This window comes from Pongo pygmaeus, chromosome 18, assembly GCF_028885625.2.
Source record: "Pongo pygmaeus isolate AG05252 chromosome 18, NHGRI_mPonPyg2-v2.0_pri, whole genome shotgun sequence".
Classification (NCBI taxonomy): Eukaryota; Metazoa; Chordata; class Mammalia; order Primates; family Hominidae; genus Pongo; species Pongo pygmaeus.
In genome coordinates, this window is record NC_072391.2 from 45,217,128 (window position 1) to 45,238,981 (window position 21,854).

The 21,854-nt window shown below is 46.9% G+C and overlaps 1 protein-coding gene across 3 annotated transcripts in view; it reads right to left on the reverse strand.

The window, feature by feature from the left end:
• ABCC11 (ATP binding cassette subfamily C member 11) overlaps positions 1 to 21,854 on the reverse strand; it is a 67,534-nt gene that overhangs the window by 13,284 nt on the left and 32,396 nt on the right. Inside the window, exons 14-22 of one of the 3 annotated variants that reach the window (XM_054452499.2) lie at positions 21,324 to 21,527; positions 19,195 to 19,329; positions 19,025 to 19,121; positions 17,249 to 17,338; positions 14,906 to 15,009; positions 13,525 to 13,722; positions 8,209 to 8,435; positions 7,961 to 8,098; positions 5,440 to 5,626 (exon numbers count right to left, since the gene is read on the reverse strand). In XM_054452499.2, the coding sequence (XP_054308474.2) occupies positions 5,440 to 5,626; positions 7,961 to 8,098; positions 8,209 to 8,435; positions 13,525 to 13,722; positions 14,906 to 15,009; positions 17,249 to 17,338; positions 19,025 to 19,121; positions 19,195 to 19,329; positions 21,324 to 21,527 (1,380 nt within the window). Of the gene's footprint in view, positions 1 to 4,975; positions 4,988 to 5,439; positions 5,627 to 7,960; positions 8,099 to 8,208; positions 8,436 to 11,635; positions 12,666 to 13,524; positions 13,723 to 14,905; positions 15,010 to 17,248; positions 17,339 to 19,024; positions 19,122 to 19,194; positions 19,330 to 21,323; positions 21,528 to 21,854 lie in introns of those variants that run through there. The other 2 variants (XM_054452500.2, XM_054452501.2) reach the window with 2 other exon arrangements.

Below are 21,854 nucleotides of genomic sequence, written 5' to 3' on the forward strand. Positions count from 1 at the left end.
GTTACTGAGAATGAACTTTGACTGATGGGGAACAAGAGCTAGCAGAGATAAATGCTCCCATCTCCCAGCCTTTGAGGGCATGGTCCTGGAAATACCCCATATGCTTCTCAGGAGATCCCAGGACAGTTGAGCTCTAGTGACATAGAACAGGGACCCCAATGTCACACTCCCATGATGACTTCCTCCTTCCCCGTCTCACTTTTCTGCTCCCTCAATCCTGGTTCCTGGGAGCACCTCTCAAATAAGCTGCCTGCACCCAAGTTCCTGTCTCAGGTCCTGCCTTCAGGGAAACCCAGGCTAGAGGAGTTAGGGACTCTTGGGAATCGGGGGCACCAAAGATAAGGAAACTGAGGCTCCAAAAGAAGAAATTACATCCACAGAAACATCTAGAAGCTGGAGGCAGAGCTGGGGTTGGGGCCCCGGTCTATAACCTCCATTACCCTGGCCCAAGAAACGGGCAAACAGGAAGTGCAGGGGGTGCTGGGTACCACATTAATCGTACATTCATTCAACAAACTCTGGTGGATGGCTCTGTGCCAGGTGCTGGACCAGGCTCCATGTCCCAAAGTGCAGCAGATGTAGGCCTGCCCTCGAGGAGCTCCCAGCTGGATGGAAAGGCAGACAAGGCAACAAAGGATAAAGTGCAGAGGGGCGCACTCCACAACGGAGAAGGCCTGGAGTGCCACTGGGATGCACAGGAGAGGCCGTGGATGAGGGCACAGGGAAGAATTCCAGGAAGAGTCAGTCCTAGAGTGACATTTTTAAGGTGAAGTAAGATGCAGTGGACTAAAGATGGGTGGAGAAGTGTGTTCCCAACAGAACAGCCTATGTAAGCCCTGAAAGCAGCAAATTCGCAGAATACATCCAGGCACCCACAAGCCGTTTGGCTATGGCTGAAACAAAAGGGTGTAGGAAGGAGGGGAAGCCCTCTGTAAGTCAGAGAAGGTGGGCACCATGATGAAATGGTGCTTAGTCTGGAAAAGAGGCCAGGGGTGGGTTGGAAGACCACTTTTCCTCCCATCCCTCAGTGTATCACACACTGCGGGCTGCCTTGCCAGCATCATGTTCAGGTGTCTGGTGGTCTTATGCTTCAGGGAAGCTTGGTTAATCCAAACCAACCACATTAATTCTACTCCTCTTGCCAGAGATTGGTTTAGGTGTGGGTTCATGATGCCATTCTGGCCGTTGAAGGATGAGAAGGCATCAGATGGGTGTATTCTTGAAAACTTCTTTTTGCTTTTAAAAAGGAACACATGGAAAAAGTTATCTCCTCTCCAGCCTTTGACTGTTATTGTGGGAGGATGTGTCACTTGGGGCTGCAGCAGCCATTTTGTGACCATGAATACGGACAGACTTGCAGACAAAGCCAGGCTGTGGATGCCAGTACAGAAAGGTAGAACGATCAAGGGTTCATGCTGGGCCACTAAATGAGCCAACTGAGCATAGGCCTACCCCAGCCTTCTGGTTACATGAGAGAATAAGTTCCCAGATGGTCGAGGCCATTTTGAGTTGGTTCTTTGCCTCGCAGCCAGATGCATCTCTGGCATTTACTGAGAAGCCTCTTGGGGCTGCAAAGCAATGTGATGTGTGATTCCTGCCTCCCAACGCTCGAATGTAATTTTCTCAAAAGCGCATGCAGAAGTCAGTGAGGTTCTGGCTTGACTGGAGCAGAGGGAGCACATCGAGGTCAGGACCCCATAGCTGAGGTTTGGTAGACAGGAGACAGAGTTTTTGAAGGCTTCTGAACAAGGCAGTGACATGATGAAAACTATAATTAAACATTACTCTGGTGAGAGTGTGGAAGGTGACTTGGAAAGTACTGAAGGACTGAGAACTGAGAAGTTATTACCAGGATGAAGATAAGATGCTTAAATAGTACAGCAGACCTTGAAAAGAAGAAAAGACCCTCAAGGGCCATTTTGAAGCAGTCAGTCCCCCAGGCAGGGTTTCCCATTAGAGTCTCCTGTGGTGCAACAACCTTTGAGCAACCACCTGCTGTGAACGGTGCACCCTGGGAGAGATGAGCCTCTGCCTCGCTCCCTACAAGGGCTGCGCTTAGGGCAGCACCAGCACTGGGCAACCTTTGCCCTGAGCATTGCCCTCCTGATCCATGTCCTGAAGCAGCAGCAGGAGGGATTTCTGGGCCTTAGTGATTCCGAATCCCCTAAGACACTGGTGTGGCGCCTCTCCCTGAGAGTGCCGGAGGTTTGGGGGTCACTCTGCAACGGTGCATGTGTGTGTATCAGAGACAGAGAGAGAGAATGTGAGCCTGTGCACACACCTGTCTCTTACTGGCTATGGGAACATAGCCAAGTTACTTAAACACTCTAAGCCCTAAGTTTTCTATTTGTAAGACAGGAACAATAATAGCTAATATTCATTGAGCATTTATTCCAGGCCAGGCTCTACTCTAGGTTTTTACAAACATTAAGTCTTACATTTACACATAATCCTCACAAGTTTATGATTTTGAAACTTTTATCTCCCTTTTACAGATGAGGAATCCCAGAGGTTAACCAATTTACCCAAAGCCACACAGCTAATGATGGGCAGAGTCTCTTTGAACCTGGATATTCCAAACCACATGTTCCTTTTTTTTTTTTTTTGAGATGGATTCTCACTCTGTCGCCCAGGCTGGAGTGCAGTGGTGCAATCTTGCCTCACTGCAAGTTCCGCCTCCCAAGTTCACGCCATTCTCCTGCCTCAGCCTCCTGAGTAGCTGGGACTATAGGCACCCGCCACCACGCCAGGCTAATTTTTTTGTATTTTTTTAGTACAGATGGGATTTCACCGTGTTAGCCAGGATAGTCTCGATCTCCTGACCTCGTGATCCACCCACCTTGGACTCTCAAAGTGCTGGGATTACAGGCGTGAGCCACCGCGCCCTGCCCCAAACCACATGTTCTTAACCACTTTGCTCATCTCATGTAGTGTGGTGAGCACTGAATGCCTGGAAGAGAGCACGGCCAGTGCCTGGCATTGCACCAGCTCAGTGGAAGCTCCCAGTCAGCCCAGCTGTTATTGCATTCCCAGTGCATGTACATGCCTGCTTCAGGGGGCTCAACGAGGAGCGAGATGGAGTCCCTTTGCATGCCCAAAATAACAGCTCAGCATGGAGGACTGATACATGTGCTCATGGACATACATGCACTCCAGCACACACATGCACTCCAGCACACACATGCACTCCAGCACATACAAGCACTCCAGCACACACATGCACTCCTTTACATACATGCACTCCTACACATACATGCATTCCTGGACATACACGCACATGCTTGTGTGTGCAGAGCCTTCTGCAGACACACGGGACATTCAGACAGCTATGCGGTCCTCACCCTCAGACGCCTGGGAGTGCAATAACAGCTGGGCTGACTGGGAGCTTCCACTGAGCTGGTGCAATGCCAGGCACTGGCCGTGCTCTCTTCCAGGCATTCAGTGCTCACCACACTGCATGAGATGAGCAAAGTGGTTAAGAACATGTGGTTTGGGGCGGGGCGCAGTGGCTCACGACTGTAATCCCAGCACTTTGAGAGGCCAAGGTGGGCGGATCACGAGGTCAGGAGATCGAGACCATCCTGGCTAACACAGTGAAATCCCATCTCTACTAAAAAAAATACAAAAAAATTAGTTGGGCATGGTGGCGGGCGCCTGTAGTCCCAGTTACTCAGGAGGCTGAGGCAGGAGAATGGCATGAACCCAGGAGATGGAGCTTGCAGTGAGCTAAGATCGCATCACTGCACTCCAGCCTGGGCGACAGAGCAAGACTCCATCTCAAAAAAAAAAGACAAAAAAGGAACATGTGGTTTGGAATATCCAGGTTCAAAGAGGCTCTGCCCATTATTAGCTGTGTGGCTTTGGGTAAATTGGTTAACCTCTCTGTGCCTGGGATTCCTCATCTGTAAAAGGGAGATAATAAAAGTTTCAAAATCATAGACTTGTGAGGATTATGTGTAAATGTGAGACTTAATGCTTGTAAAAACCTAGAGTAGTGCCTGGCCTGGAATAAATGCTCAATGAATATTAGCTATTATTGTTCCTGTCTTACAAATAGAAAATTAGGGCTTAGAGAGTTTAAGTAACTTGGCCATATTTCCATAGCCAATAAGAGACAGGTGTGTGCACAGGCTCACATTCTCTCAGGGGACATACACAAGATCCCAAGCCAATTGGAGAGAAAGCCACATAACCACAGAGGGGACAATTAATGAATAAGCCCTGGGGGAAGGAGCCCTGGACTGGTACAGCCCAGGTTCCCTTAGGCACTGCTAAGCCGGCCTCGGGCCTTGGGGCCTTCATGGATGCCCCTTCTGTGGGACTCTGTGGACACTGAACCTTGGCCAGTCGCTCTCTCTCCACATCTCTCCCCATCTCCCAGCCCCCAGTGTGCTGGGCACAGAGGGATTCTGGCCTTGAGGTACACAGCTCACTATATCAGAATCTCCTACAGAACCCATTTTAAAAATTAGATTCCAGGCTGGACACGGTGGTTCACACCTGTAGTTCCAGCACTTTGGGAGACCGAGGCCAGGGGATCACTTGAAGCCAGGAGCTCGAGACCAGCCTGGCCAACATGGCAAAACCCCGTGTCTAACCAAAAATACAAAAATTAGCCAGGACTGGTGGCATGTGCCTGTAATCCCAGCTACTCAGGAGGCTGAGGCAGGAGAATCAAGTGAACCCAGGAGGTGGAAATTGCAGTGAGCCAAGATCATGCCACTGTGCTCCATCCTGGGTGGCAGAATGAGATCCTATCTCAAAAAATAAAAAACAAATTAGGTTCCAAGACCCCGTCCCAGGACCAGACTCAGAATGTCTATGGCTGTGGCCCTTGACTATGGTCCTCCTGGCAGCCCCACCCAGGCCCAGACTGAGTCAAACCCCCCAGGCTAAGGTCCAGAAGTTTGTTTCAAGTCTTAGGCACATTTAAGTTTGAGAAGCCCTGTTCTAAGGGCCGGGCTGCGAAACCCACCTTTTAAACGACCTTTCCAGGTGATTCAGAAAGGTTTGACAGCTCAATCAGGATAGGAACGGTTAGGTACAAAGACAGCAGCCAGGAAGCCAAGAGGTCAGTGTTCTCGTTCCAGCTCTGCTAACGTGCATCTGTTTGGACAACTCCTTCCCTTGCCTGGGCCTCAGTTTCCCCATCTGCACAATATGAGCACTGGACTCTGTCATCTGTGGGCTCCCCTTCACTCCCAGTGTCCTGTGATCCTATTAAATAACTTTGAATACAGACTTCCCAATTCAGAGCTGACCACGAGGAAACAGAGCAAAGTACCAATTTCAGAAGGCCAAGCACATAGCTCCTAAGATCACACGTGGCCAGAACCTAAGGTGTCACTGAACGCCTGAGGACCCCCTGAGTCTGCCCAGAAGCCACAGGCAGAGGATGAGCAAAGCTCAGAGAGGGCCCACACAGAGTCACCCCCTCACCTGCAGCACGATGTTGACAGCCATGGCTTTAAAGGAGTAGCGGGTGGAGGAAATGTCAAAAGCCACATACAGGGCAACAGCCAAGGTCACAAAGTTGGTCAAGATCTCTAGCCTCAATGCCATCCATCGCGTGGAAGATAGAAACAACAGCAGGTAGTTATTCTGTGCATCAGCCAGCCTCTTCAACCTGAGAAGGAAAGCACAGAGTAAGAACCATGTGTTTGTCTGACCTAGGGTCTCCCCGGGTCAGGGTAGATACCGGCTGTTTCCTCCAGCATCCAGTTCCCCACTCCCAGCAGCAGGGCCTGATTTTTCTTTGGGGAGTTCCTCCCTACCCCTTTCTCAGCCATGAATTTGGGTGAATTTGACCTGACTCCTAACCCAGATTGAGGACTAGGCTCTGCTGATAAGGCCCATCCTTAGCACGCGCTCCTCGCCTAACCTCTGTGACTCACTCAGGGATGGGTGAGTTACCCTAAATTCGCCACAGAGAGTGAATAAACGCCAGGACGTGTGAGTGAGTGTGGGAGTGATTCCTTTCAGTGGGATGATGGGAGATCTGAAACTACCATTCTGCTACTAGGAGGGGAGCCTGGAGCCACCAGAGGGTCTCTGGGAGCTTAAAGGTAAAATAACACCATGGAAGGCAGAGCAGTAAAACTGAGGCACCCGGGGAACATTAGCTGAGTCTCTGGATTAAGCCTCACTTTAAGCAAGTCCTCCTCCCCAGCCTTTTGTTATGAAAATTTTTATAAGTACCAAGCGATTAAAAGCTTGATTTAATGAACATCTGTATACCCTCTAACGAAAATTTTTTAAAGTATCAAGAAATTAAAAAGTTGATTCCATGAACATCTGTATACCCTCTACCTAATTTAGCAATTGTTACTATTTTGCCATATTTAAGTCATATTTTTAAGCTAGTTTGCATTAGTTTTTTCTGTCACTTCCAACCAATAGAGACCTACCAATTTCCAATTTTCACATACCAACATCACAGTTTTCCATGTCAATCACAACCTATACTGTTATTTGATTAGTATTATTATTTTACTTGCTTTGTTTGAGAACGTATATTAAAAGAAACTTTAATCACAACCTTAAATTATATAAATAATGGGTTTGATATGTTAGTTGCATTTTTTCTAAAGTAATTCAAATAAACCTTTGATTATTGAAATTAAATATTCATTTACACATCAACTAAAACCATATTACCATCTGAGTGGGCTACCACCCCAGCACAGTGGCCCTTCTGACTCACTCTGTCCACACCCTCTGAACATTTTCATAAGACATTCCAAATTCTGTCCACCTTACCTTTCTATACTGATTGAGTCACCTCCACCTTGAGGCCTTCCCAGATTAAACACAACAGACCCTGGTCACTCTGTGGCCCCTATGCTCAAGCCACCTTGCTATCCTTCAAACCTACTTCCCCCATCTCATGGTCTTTGCATTTACTGTCCCCTCTGCCTGGAGAGCTCCTACCCACATATTTCCATAGCTCAACCCACACCTCATCTCAGGGTCCTTTTCTCTGAGACCTTCCCCAACAACAGCTCCAATCCCTCCAGTCTCTCTTCATCTGCTTATCTTAGTATATACCTTGGGGCAGGGTACTCAGTGTGGGCTGAACGAATGCACCGCTCCAGGATCCCCTCAGTCCTAGAGTCTGCACAGACCTTGAGTGGTCTATAATGCCACTGAGAGAGCAGGTGCCACAGTTCATCCAATATTCCAGCTAACTGAGCACATACCGTCTCCCAAATGTGTGCCCAAGTCTTACCCAGGCTTCAAGGCCAGCTCAGATGCCACCTCCTCCCAAAAGCCTTCTCTGATTCCCCCAGGCCACCTCCTTCCCCTCTGAACTCCCAAGCAGTTTATCTGCCCCTCTCTTATGCCATCTATCTTCTTCAATCATGTATAATTACAAAAACATGTGCCTGTTTCCCCCTTTTCCACCAGACTATGAACTTCTTGTAGGTGAAGACCGTGCTTAATTATTCTCTACAAACAGATAAGTTCATGTTACACCATTAAACCTCAACAACAATCATAGGACTTGTTTGCTTGTTTGTTTCAACATTTAGGAGGCAAATCTATGGCATCAGTAGTGAAGGAAGTTCTATTATTTAGAAAGATATTGTTCCTCATTATTTTGTTAAAGATAGATATTTGTTTGGAAGTGAAAGAAATAACATAATGCAAGATGTGTTTGCACAGTAATGCACCTTATCATTAAATGTATGTATACATATATCCATATATATATATATATATACACAATATATACAAGGTCTATAAAGTTTACAAACATTTCTCCTATCATTTACATTTTTCATTCTTATAAATGAAAGAATGGTTCAGCAGGTTCTGGAGGCTCAGAGAAATAAGTCCATCGAACAATGTGCTCTCTGATGCTTTTGAAGATGATGCCATTCCCAGACGCTCCATTCTTTCCCTGCTCCCCACCACCCCTGTGGTTCCATCATTCTCAAATGGCAGCAGAAGGACTCACTGGCTGATGAAGTCTTCAGTTTTTCCATAGACATGGATGGAGCTCAGGCCTTGCAGAGAATTGAGGATGTGGGAGAATAAAGGAGACCGGCTATAGTTCTCCAGTCTCTTGAACACACCGATGGCCTTCTTGAACATCCTGCATGGACAGTGGAGGTAAGGGACCTGGACCGTCCACCTGTGGGACCATCTAGTCTGGGTTGGTCCCAGCCTTGCTCCCCAAGTCACAAGCAAAAAGAACCTACTCACTTATAATAAACGAGGCAAATAACCATGATTATGGCTCCTATTAACAGGATATATGGAGACAGCACACTGACAATCAACAGGATGGCGATCGCCATTAAGGACAGGACCAGGAACTGCTCTGAAAAGATGGGCAAGAGCTGGTCCAGGTCTTCCAAGTCCCCTGCGAAGCAGTTCAAAAGCCGGCCTATTGGGATGGTGTCAAAGAAACTCATGGGGCAGCGGAAAACCTGCAGGGACAAAATCAACGCGGACCATGAGAGAAGCCGCAGGCCCTCCTCAAGATTGGATGAAGATGCCTGTTACCCTTGACTCTAAAAAGCCACAGATCCCAGGGGTCTCCAGGGCAGGCAATGTAGACCAACGGTTTAAAAGCACGGATGGGCTCCACAGCTACCTGACTCCTCCACCTACTGCTGTCTGACCTCGGGCAAGTACTGAGCTCCTCTGAGTTTCAAGGTCCTCGTTAGTGAAATGGGAATGAAAACGATGCTTCATAGAGTTGTAGTGAGGATCACACAACTCCTCAAATATACTAAACACTGAAGTGTATAATTTAAAAGGGTGAAGGTATGGTATATGAATTGCATCCTGTAAAGAGATGTAATTCTCTCTCTCTATTAGAGAGAGAGAGACTACATTAAAAATGCTCAGAGCAGTGCCTGCCCCTGAGGTAGGAGGTGAGACTTGACTCTGGAGGCGGGGTTTGAACGCCAGACCAAATTGAGGACTAGCTAAAACAGGGGTGGGGTGGAAGCCACTTTCCATAAGACAGGCCCACCAGTGTGTCATGTCAGTTTACCATTGCCATGGCAACACCCAGGAGTTACCGCCCCTTTCTGGGTCATCAATGACTTGACTTGGAAGTTGCCACCCTTTTCCTAGAAACTTCTGTATAAACTGTCCCTTAATCTACATGTAATTAAAAGTAGGTATAAATATGACTGCAAACCTGCCCTGAGCTGCAGCTCTCAGCACACTGCCTACGGGGTAGCCCTGCTCTGCAGGGTCAGTCACAGAGCTGCAACACTGCCAGAACTGCAACACTGACACTTCAGTAAAGCTGTTTTCTTCTACCCTACCACTGGCTTGCCCTTGAATTCTTTCCTGGGCAAAGCCAAGAACCCTCATGGACTAAGCCCCAATCTGGGGTTTGCCTGCCCTGCATCACCCCCAGTAGGGCATTCTACCAATACCAGCTCTTATCATTTTCTACAGATGGGACCATTTTCACTCAGGACTGCCAAAGATTAGGAGCAGCAATCCTACTGGGTTGCACACGATTTGGACCCTTGGATCAAATTTAGCCATAACTGCCCCCTTCTTCAAGGTGGCACCTCCAAGTTGATCTCTAACAGCCAGTGGCCATGAGGCCTTTCGGAGATCAAAGGACATTTCAAACCACAAGGTAGGCTCTAACAAAAGCATTTAGTTTGGTGTCCTTGTTTTGCAGATGAGGAAACTGAAGATTGCAGAAGAGGAAGTGGCTCTGTAACTTACTCATTACGCAAAGTGGTTAATGGCAAAACCATGATCCAATTAGGCCTTCTGAGGCTTCCCCAAGCCTGGCACAGTCACTCTTCACAGAAGGCAATTTCTTAAAGGTTCATGGCACTGACCAAATGACCACCTACATTTCCCCATGTACTTCTCAAGCTATAATGCAAGAAGTAGAAATGAATAGAAGCCAATGGCATCTATTAAAGCCAAACTCACAGAAAGAGGAGGGAAGGACATTTTGACTGTTACTAAATGTAAATATTTGAGCCATGAAGTGTTCTCTGTAGCTGCTCTCATCGCAAATGCATGGATACTGCTGACCAAGCATAGTTCTCATGTATGTTTGCTTTCCAGCTGGTGGGGTAGTGAGGGTTGGAGGGGCAGATTTAAAGCCTCCTTGCTTTTTCTGCCTCTAAAATCCCTTCAATTTTATTTCCAGAATGTTTTGTTAAATACTTGAGCTAAAGCAATCAGAATTGTCATGATCACTCAGAGGAATCAAAGGGCAAAAGGGTCACCCCTTCAAGGACTCTGAGCACGCCTTGCAGGCACGGGGCATGGCGGGGTTGTGGAGGAGACACGTCAGCTCCACTGTGGGTGAGGAAGATGCATCTGTGGAAGCCCAGCATTACTTTGGATTAGGGACCAATTGTGGCGACAAAGGGAAAAGGGTTTCAGTTTCTGATTGTCTTCTAAGTATCAAAATGATCTGGGGTTGTTCTTGTTTGTTCATTTTTGCTTCATTTTTTCTGTTGTGCTTGCAGTTGAGCGAATTTTTTCAGATTTATCCTTCACTTGTGATTCTTTAAAACTACAAAGACAAATTTAAAGTTTAAAAAGCCACGAAAGGACTGGAAAAAGGAAAATATTTTAAATACGAAACACGTTTTCATGGAAAGAAACTTGAACATTTCTCAAAATTAAAATACAAAATGTCATTTAGAGGCATGGGCACTGGATGTTTCTAGAATCTTGGAATATGCCATCAAAAGAAACTCAGAGACCACTTTGAGGGCCAAGGGCCACCCCCGGAGGCCAGGTGGGGAAGTGTCAGGCCTCAGGTAGAATTTCCCCCTCCTGCTTTCTGGTTCTGCCAAGCTTTATCTGAGAGGTGGCGAAAAGCTTTGTTTCACCCTGCGAAAGTTGAAACACTTGATGGCAACACAATTTGCATTCAGTCTACAAGGAACGATGGGCCGCTCCTCACCTCCCCCGTCTCCAAGTCAAAACCCCCACTCCCACCTCTGAGATTAGCCTTCCAGAACTCCATTCACCTCCCAGAAGTGCTCTGCTTTTGTTCACCTTCAGTCTCCTGGTCTTGAGCTGGCTAAATCTGATTTCTCCTTCAAGGAGTGAAGTCCCCAAGAAGGCTTTCTGGACTCTCCCCACTTTCTTCCCCTGCCCTCAAGCTAAGACAAGGTGCCTCTTATGTTCTCATGGCCCTGTGTGCCCCATCCCGTGATAAACTTTACATATCTACGACAACGGCCTGTTTTCTTGTCCATCTCCCCCATTAGACTATACACCCATGATGGCCCAAACCCTACCTGCACTGTGCATTCTCCAATGTAAGCCCCATGCTCACTGCTGAACCTGGCACATAGTAACACTTAGTAAGTGAGAGAGAGGAATGACATTTCCAAGAAGCAGTGTGATACCATAGGCAATTCGGTGTTTTTTTTTTTTTTTTTTTTTAATGAGATAGGGTCTCACTGTCTCCTAGGCTGGAGTGCAGTGGCATGATCTCAGTTCACTGCCACCTCCACCTCCCTGGCTCAAGCGATCCTCCTTGATCCTCAGTCCCCCAAGTAGCTGGGACTACAGGCACAAGCCCCCGTGTCCGGCTAATTTTTATATCTTTGGTAGAGACAAGATTTTGCCATGTTGCCCAGGCTGGTCTTGAACTCCTGAGCTCAAGCAATCCACTCACCTCAGGCCTCCCAAAATGCTGGGATTCCAGGCGTGAGCTACCGCACCCAGCTGACAATTCAGTATTCTAACCAAACACATATTCCAACTTTAACATATGTGAGATTTCAGTTTCCTCATATGTAAAATGAAGATAATATCCACTTCAAAGAGAACTCAGGGCAATCATAAGCAACTCTGTATATGACCGTGCTCAGCCAGTGGAGGCCAGCGTCGCTGTTGCCCTCCATCAGGGGACACTGAGCTCTTAGAACCAGACTTCCAGCAGGAGAGCTCCGCCGCGCCTTCGTCACTCCCTTCTCACCAAGCGGCCCGGTTCACCCAGCTGCAACTACATTTTAGAAAAGGCAAAGCTATGAAGAGAGTAAAAAGATCAGTGGTTGCCAGGAGTTTGAGGGTAGGCAGGTAAGGAGGAATAGGTGGGACACAGGGTTTTGTTTACGGCACGGGAACTATTCTGTACCACGGACACATGTCATTATACATTTTTCAAAACCCATAGAATGCACAGCACAAAGAATGCACCATAAGGTGAACTATGGACATTTGTTAATAATAATAATTAATAATGTATCAATATTGACTCATCAGTTGTAACAAATGTCCCAGTTAATGCAAGATGTTAAGAATAAGAGAAATGGGCCAGGTGCAGTGACTCACAACTGTAATCCCAGCAGTTTAGGAGGCTGAGATGGGCAGATGGCTTGAGCCCAAGAGTCCAAGACCAGCCTGTGCAACACGGCAAGACCTGTCTCTACAAAAACACAAAAATTAGCCAGGCATGGTAGTGTGCGCCTGTGGTCCCAGCTACTCGGAGATTAAGGTAGGGAGGACTGCTTCAGCCCAGGAGGTCAAGGCTGCAATAAGCTATGGTCACACCACTGCACTCCAGCCTGGGTGATAGGCAGGTATATGAGAACTCTCTGTACTTTCATCTCAATTTTTCTGTAAACCAAAAGTGCTCAAAAAACAAAGTTGGCTTGGTTCCAAGTCTTTGCTATTGTGAATAGTGCTGCAATAAACATACATGTGTGTACATGTGCATGTATCTTTATAGCAGCATGATTTATAATCCTGAAGCTGGAAACCATCATTCTCAGCAAATTATTGCAAGGACAAAAAACCAAACACTGCACTGTTCTCACTCATAGGTGGGAACTGAACAATGAGAACACAAGGACACAGGAAGGGGAACATCACACACCGGGGCCTGTTGTGGGGTGGGGGGAGGCGGGAGGGATAGCATTAGGAGATATACCTAATGTTAAATGACGAGTTACTGGGTGCAGCACACCGACATGGCACATGTATACATATGTAACTAACTTGCATGTGCACATGTACCCTAAAACTTAAAGTATAATAAAAAAATAATAAAATAAAGTTAGCTGGGCATGGTGGCTCACACCTGTAATTCTAGCTACTTAGGAGGCCAATGTGGGAGGACTGCATTAGCCCAGGATTTTGAGACCAGCCTGGGCAACAGAGCAAGACCCCATCTCTACAGATAAATAAATAGAGTCTACTAATTAAAAAAATACGCCGGGTGTGGTGGCTCATGCCTATAATCCCAGCACTTTGGGGGGCCGAGGTGGATGGATCACTAGAACCCAGGAATTTGAGACCACCTTGGGCAACACGGAGAAACCCAGTCTCTACAAAAAATACAAAAATTAGTCAGATCTAGTGGCATGTGCCTGTACTCCCAGCTACTTGGGAGGCTGAGGCAGGAGGATCACTTCAGCCTGGAAGGCGGAGGTTGCCGTGAGTTGAGATTGTGCCACTGCACTCCAGCCTGGACTACAGAGCTCTAAAAAATAAAAAAATAAAAATGAAGCTAGGCAAGTTCAGAGCTCAGCCTTTGGCCCCGCCCAGCACCCAGGCCCATACCTTGTTGAAGAGCTTGTTGTGCAGGGCTGTGGATGCCTTCCTCGTGACCTTGGTGAAAATCCCTGAGGAGCAGACCGCCATACAGATGAGGAGCAGGGTGTTGAGCCCATACACCAGCTGGTAGAAGGACAGTTGAGGATTGTCTGCCATGTTGCCCAGGTCTGCCGTGGTTCCATTGCTCTCTCGGCTGCTATTGGTCTTCAAGAAAGAACAGGGGGTCAGACTGTAGGTGTCCAGGGGGAAATTCAGTGGCAGGGAAAGCCTTCTCCCTGGGGCCACGTGAGACTCCGTGGCTGGTAGAAGGTGAAGCTGTTTACCCAAACCTCCCTGCTCAGCGCTTGGTTACTCTCTTTTGCCCTTCATTCCCACTGCCCTGCCCTGCATCAGGCCCTCAGAGTCTGCCCGTGGACACGCAGCAGCTGGGCCCGTGGACACGCAGCAGCTGGGCCCTTGTGCACGCTCTGCTGCGATGCAGCAAGAAGCTTGGGAATGTGATTTCCCAGAACCCCTCCCAGCATGGTTTCAGGTTAGATTCTGCCAAGGAGAGGCACCCACAGGGAAACAGAAAGGTGGAAGAGGAGAAGCCAGTATGCTCAGTGGCAACTGTGGGCAGGAGCGTGGGGTGTGGGGTTTTTCCAGAGGCTGGAAGGCATCCTGGGAATCACCCACTTCAGTTCAGCTGAGATCCCTGATGGCCAATTCCCCTCCAATGGTTGACTGAGCCTCTAATTCCCTATATTAAATCCTTGGAAGCTCTAAATACTTAGAGTGGCTTCTGCTCTCCTGACCCAAACCTCCTGGTACACGATCCAGAAATTAACCATGTGGAGCACTGTGGGAAAAGCATGGCTTTGATTCATAGCACCAAGTTCAAGTCCCGGCCCTGTCCTGTCCTAGGGCAGGTTCTTCATCCTCTCTAGACACAGGGTCCCCTTGGGAAAATGGAAACAGTGGAACCTTCCTCCGAATGTGGGTGGGGAGATTAGTGAAATAACTTGACATGGTGCGGCCGGTGGTGGCTCCCAGCTCACAAGACCAGAAGTATATTTTAAATGAACCATAGTATGGAGGCCAGTCTGGGGCTAAAGGAGATAGTTACTGCAGTGGAATGCAAAGATTCTTGGGGCACTGTCTGGGGATATAAATCTCTTGGTTTTCCAGTAAGACTGCACAGGTGACCACCCATTCTACAAAGTCAGGAGGCCTGTGCCAGGGGAACCCCAGAATCCTGGCTCCCCACGGTTCTCTCTGGAACACCAGCTCTGGGCTTGTCATGTGGGTCCCAAGCCATGCTCTGGTTCTTGTGGTCTCAAGGAGCAAGAAGTCACCCCACCTCACTCAAGCCCATAGAAACACAGCCCACCCACCTCACAGCACTCACCCCTGAGCCCTGCTCCAACCAGTAGCTCAGCCACCAGAAGCTGAAGATCGTGAAGAAGACGATCAGCACCATGAAGAAGAAAACTATGCAAGAGATCATGTAACCTGGGAGGGAGACAGTGGTGATGTACAAGTGCCACAAACAGGTGTGAGGCAACTGCTGACTCAGCTGCTCAGCCACCTCTGTCTTTGAGTGCTTGGAAACCCTTGAGCCCCACCCACTGTGGACGCCTTGGAGGAATGGGAAGAGCTGGGTTCCAAAGTCAGAGAGCCCTGGGTTCAAATCCTGGCTCCACCACTTCCAAACCATGTGACCTTGGATAAGGTACCAAATGTCAGCAACATGCCACTTCTTTACCTATGAAATAGTGATAACCTTACCAGCTTCAGAGCCATGCCGAAGATGATATGAGATAACGTGTGTCAAGCAGTCAGCCCAGTGCCTGGCACAGGGCAGTGTTCTAGAGAAGCTAGTTCACCTTATGCAGGTCCTGCAGGTTCAGTTTTATAAATAATAATAACAGTTACCTTTTATGTGGTATGTACTATTATGTGCTACATGCCAGGAATAGTACTAAATGTATGCATTATTTCTGAATTAGTAATTCCTATCCCCATTTTCAATAGTGCTATTGTGTGAATGTATGTGTCGCTCCAAAATTCATATGTTGAAACCAAATTCCCAAGGTGATGGTATTAGAAAGTGAGGCCTCTAAGACGTGACGACCATGAGGATGGAGCCCTCATGAGTGGCATTAATGCCCTTAAAAAAGAGGCTTCAGAGAGCTGCCTTCCTGGTTTTTTGTCCCTTTCACCATGCGAGGATACAACATTTATCCCCTCCAGGGATGGAGGACGCAGCATTCAAGGCGCCATCTTGGAAGTAGATACTGGGCCCTCACCAGACAACAAACTTGCCAGCACCTTGATCTTGGACTTCCCAGCCTCCAGAACAGTGAGAAATAAATTTCTGTTCTTTATAAACTACCCAGTCTAATATATGTTGTTACAGTAGCACAAATAGGCTAATAAAATGAGGAAACTGAATCTGAGAGGGGAACTCCCTTGCCCAAACTCGCAGAGTTGGTGAGTGGCAGAGCCGGGATTTGAAGCAGTTAAGAGCGGGAAAAGGCAGGGTACACTCCTTGGGGCACTGACTCCTGCTCTAGCACTCCTCTCATCTATTCATGCTCACATGTCCTGTGCCCACAGTCTTTTCCCAAATTCTATCCTTCCTTCAAGGGCTATCTCTTCTTTGGTGAGATTTGAGATTCCCTGGCCACAGAGATCTCTCTTACCATCTGATGGAAGCAATATCTTAATTCTCCAGCTAGATTCCAGGGTTGGTTCTTAGATGACTTTATACCCCCTCCCCTCTAGAGCTTGGCACAGTGCCTGGAACACAGCAGGCACTTTGTAAATACAGATCAATGTATGCTGCTAGATCCATTCATGCATTTCACAAGCATTTGCTGTTTCCTGCTCTGTCTGGGCAGGCCCTGGGTTACTCCTTGCAGGATACCCATGGTGGATGGGGTAGGGACGGCGTTCTGTGTACACAGCCTACCTCTTCCTCCCCCAGGCATGCAGACAGGAGACATCTTACACAAGGGTCAGCTTCCAATGTAAACGATGAGTAAAAAGTTTCATGGAGTAAAAATTACTCTCAAAAATCTCTTAAATTACTTGGTAAGTACAGCACCATATACTGAGTTTTGTGTTTACAACATTGTACAGTAAATATACATGATGATATATACCATTTAATAAGGCAGTAGCTTTGAACTTCTAATTGCCCTCTGCCTGCCTTAAGAAATAAAAATTAAGAAATTTTAAATCACACCAAAATAAAAGTCCCACCACTGTGACCTTTTGCAATGTGGCTGCTATTTTCTCTCCGATTCTATTTCATGTCTTTCAGTGCTGCTCATGATAAACTCAGCTGATTGTAAAATCTGCTAAGGGAGCAGAGCCCAGAGTTTAAAAAACACTGAAATAATGAGGCAGGAGCACTTTGGGAGGCTGAGATGGGAGGATTGCTTGAGGCCAGGAGCTCAAGACCAGCCTGGTCAACATAGCAAGACCCCATGTCTATTCTATTTTTTTTAATTTTTTTAATTAAAAAATAGAAAAACACTGAAATAATGAGTATTAACTTCCAACCTTGGCTTTGGTGGTAGAGTTGCTATAACTGAGTAGAGTTTGGTTTTGCAGGTTAGGCCAATAAATACCATGGCTCCTCTGGAGCTCTCTACTTCACATGACCTCACATGTTCCAATCTGACCCAGTTTCAGGGATAGGGCTGCTCCAAGAGAGAGCCCTGGGCTGGCATGGGGACCGTACCTCCAGCTGCCTGGATGTAGTGGTGGTAGACCCTCCAACTCAAGGAGCCTTCTTCCATCTCCTCCTTCTGTGTGAGCTGATGCTCCGGCACTAGGTCAGGGTAGAAGAAGAGAAAAATGGTATGCCTGCCAATCATATGATCTGCTTCCTTCTGTCTCTGGCTTCGATCCTTGCCAGCTTTTCACTTTCCAGCTTCAGTGCCCCACCTACGTCTAAGGTTTTTCATGGAAGACTCTACTGAAAGAAACCTTTGACCTGGGCTCCAGAGCCTGGAAAGGGATCCATCCTTAGCCATTCAATAAACTCTGGAGGGACTGCGGGGTCTCACGTGTGTGATGGGCTGAGAGAAACACAGGAAAGAACGAAGAAAACCACCTGGGACCAGAAAACCTAGGTTTCAGAACTGTCACTATGACACTGTACAACATCAGGCAAATCACTTAACCCTTCTGTTTCCTTGTCCGAAAAAATGGAAAGCCGAGAAGTTTGCTAAGATGCCCTGCAGCCATACACTTCTGAGATAATACTTCACAAAACAGCCCTGACCCCAGCCCAGGTGGACCCTTGGCCTTGAGCTTGGCCTGAAGACCAGTACCTGGAGATGCCCATAGATGTTTCTGATGATAATCATAACAACAACCATCACGACAGTGACTGTCTGCTGCTGCTGCCTGCTATTCTCCCTTCTAATAATGACACCCCAATATTTCCTGGGGAACGGTGCTCTTTTTCTGGAATTTTAATCCAGAGGGAAATTACACCAGGATGGAAATTTTTGGAGTAGGTTTTCTTCAAAAAGACTCAGTTGGTGGCCGGGCGCGGTGGCTCATGCCTATAATCCCAGCACTTTGGGAGGCCGAGGTGGGTGGATCGATCACTTGAGGTCAGGAGTTCGAGACCAGCCTAGGAAACATGGTGAAACCTGGTCTCTACTAAAAATACAAAAATTAGCCGGTGTGGTGGTGTGTGCCTGCAGTCCTAGCTACTTGGGAGGCTGAGGTACGAGAATAGCTTGAACCTGGGAGGCAAAGGTTGAAGTGAGCCAAGATCGAGCCACTGTATTCCTGCCTGGGCAACAGACCAAGACTCTGTCTAAAAAAAAAGACTCAGTTGGAGACAGGAGCCTACAATGTGACAGGCACTGTGTAGGGGGCTTCCCTATATATGACCTCATCTAATCTCCACTACAACCCTGTGGAGTTAAGTACCATCATCTCTACTTTTGCCGAGAATTCAGAGAGGTTAAGTTAGATGGCTAAGGTCACACAGCTTTGTAAGCAACAGAGCTGGGATTCAAATCCAGAACTGTCTTACTTGAAAAATGGAAGTCGCTCCCTTCTGCTACTCTGCCCCAGACAAGAGCAAAGCCATGAGCTTCCAGACATCAGGGACTAAACCCAATTCATTTCTGATCCCTAATACCTTTGCTCTCAATATTTACTCTCTTGCAGTGTGTAATGAATGAATGTCTAAATGCCTGGCCAAGTCTTAAATCTGTGCCACTCAGAGCCAAAGCTACCCCCATCCTTCCTCTGATGTACAACCTTAGCTGTGCCCCCCACAACACTCACTTCCTGGATCCTTCAGGCCTCCTGCCCATCAGTCTACACCCCACGGCCCTCAACTACTTGGATCTGGAACCTGTGTATGTAAATGCTTAGGGTCTCAAGACACTGAGGGACATGGCCCAGTCTGGGGTCGAGGAGGAAGCACTGGGACCTCTGGAGGACCCAGGCAGGCATGCAGACATTCTTGTCCTCTCTCCCACACCATTACCAGCATTTCCGTTGAGAGACTCTTCCAGGGAGGTGGCCAGAGCCTGACTTTCTACCTTTGGCTTCTCTGCTATCTTTGTTGTGTCCTGCAACATGTCCTGGGAAGAGAGCACAGGCCCTGAGTACACGTGCGTCCACCATGGGGAGTGAGGGTGGTGGGGCAGGACTCACCGATGTGGCTTCTTTGCGCATCTTCTGGATAAGTTGGGCATATTTCCCCTTTTTCTGCATTAACTCACTGTGAATTCCATTTTCACAGATTTTCCCATTTGCCAACAAAATGATCTGGTCACAAAATTCTAAGTACTGGACAGTCAGAAGAAAGAAAGGCTTCAGTAAACACATGGAAAGATGTTCGACTTTACTATTCACCAGGAAAATGTAAATTTAAACCATGATAAAATATTATTTCATACTAACAGATGAGCAAACATTTAAAAGTTGGACAACTCCAAGTGTTGGTGATGATCTGAGGTAAAAGGAACTCTCCTTAACTATCAGGAGGATTGTAGATTGGTACAACTACTTTGAAGAACAATTTGACCTATTCAGTAACATGGAAGATTTTTGAAGAATTATTAACCAATGATTCGACTCCTAAAACCCGAAAAAACTCTCAAACATGTGTACAAAGGTACACGTAGAAGGATGTACACTGAAGTATTTTTTTTTTTTTTTGTAAAAGTGAAAAATAAGAAACAACTGTTCATCTTGGAGAAATAAATTCTGGTACATTCAGATATTGGAATGCTATACCAAGGAGAATTAAAGTTATAAGCCTGGGTGCAGTGGCTCATGCCTGTAATTCCAGCACTTTGGGAGGCCAAGGTGGACAGATCACGAGGTCAGGAGTTCAAGACCAGGCTGCTCAACGTGGTGAAACCCCGTCTCTACTACAAATACAAAAATCAGCCAGGTGTGGTGGTGTGTGCCTGTAGTCCCAGCTACTCGGGAGGCTGAGGCAGAATTGCTTGAACCTGGGAAGTGGAGGCTGCAGTGAGCTGAGATTGTACCATTGCACTCCAGCCTGGGCAACAGAGTCAGACTCTGTCTCAAAAAAAAAAAAAAAAAAAAAAAAAAAATATATATATATATATATATATGTATAAAGTTACAAGTCTCAACATGGAAGATCTCAAAAAACATAATGTTGAGGGAAAAAAGGAAATTACCAAAGGACACAGAAAATAAAAAATAAATTCTATAAAGTTTAAAAATATGCAAAAGGAATTTCTTCATGTCTAGAGATTTATGCATACGGTGTAGAAGTATGAAGACATGCATGGAACAATAAACAACAAAGTCAGGAGAGCAGAAAGGGAGAACTGGAACAGAATTGGAGAGTGGAATCAACGTTTTATTGTTTAATCTGGGTGGTAGATACATGGGTTTTTATTAATTATTTTCTAAACCTTGTTTAGGTCTTAAATATTTTATACCAAAAAAAATAGTAAAGCAAAAATAAGGAGTGAGAGAAAAAGAAACAGAAGAAGAAGAGGGAGAGAAAATAATAAGGCACTCTGGCCAATGCCAACTATTCAAGGGAAAATGACCCAGGAGAAGCACCACCAGAAGCAGTCATTGCACTGCAGTCATCATCGGTAAGAAAACACACTGAGATGGCTCTCAATCTAAGAATGGGAGACTTGGGGAATTCTTTTCTGAGAGATTGGTTTCTTTTTCTTTTCTTTTCTTTTTTATTGATTGATTGATTGATTTTTTTTGAGACAGGGTCTTGTTCTGTTGCCCAGGCTGGAGTGCAGTGGCACTCACAGCTCACTGCAGCCTTGACCTCCGGGGCTCCACCCTCCCACCTTGGCCTCCCCAGTAGCTGGGACCACAGATGCACCACAATGCCTGGCTAATTTTTTAAAGTTTTGTAGAGATGGGAGGTCTCTCTACGTTGCCCAGGCTGGTCTTGAACTCCTGGTCTCAAGCAGTCCTCTAGCCTTGGCCTCCCAAAGTGCTGGGATTATAGGCATGAGCCACCATGCCCGGCCTGTTTTCATTTTTTATAACTTGAAGAGCAGGGGTCTACTCAAAAAATTTTGAAGATAAACGAGACCATAAAATTTGTTCTCAATTTTTACCAGCACAAAAATCTTCTACCAGTCTGTTTGCTTTGTGTGGAAAGCAGAAGAAATCCAAGTTTTTTACAGCCCTCCCCAAATGTGGAGGAGTCTAACCTGAGATGAGGACAGCTGCTGGGAGGCTGTTACTGAATCACACTCTGAAATGGCAAAGGCTTGAGGATCTACGTTATCCGTCAATCACAGTCAGAGCCCTGGAAGGGTGCTAACCTGCAGCTGGTGGGTCACCAGGACGACTGTCTTCCCCCTGAGTGTCTTCTTAATGCACTCCTCAAAAATGTGCTTCCCCACGTGGGCGTCCACAGCAGACAGGGGGTCGTCCAGCAGGTAGATCTGACGGTCGGAATAGACGGCGCGGGCCAGGCTGATCCTCTGTTTCTGCCCCCCAGAGAGGTTGAGGCCCCGCTCCCCAATCTGCAGACAGGCAGTAAAAGGCACTATGTCCAGGCAGCGAGCACAGCCAGGTGCGCTCAAATGGGTAGGCAGATGTAGCAAACAGAACCCCCTCAGTACAGACCAAGATATGCACACACTCCAGGATACCTGATAATTTGGCATTCTGGACTTAAAAATACATATATATCTCACTCATATGTGGGAGCTTAAAAGCTGATCTCGTGGAGGTAGAGAGTAGAATGATAGACACCAGAGGCTGGAAAGGATTTTGGGGGGTAGGGAAGGGAGGTAAGAATGAAGAGAGGTTGGCTGATGGATACAAACATCAAGTTATATAGAAGGAAT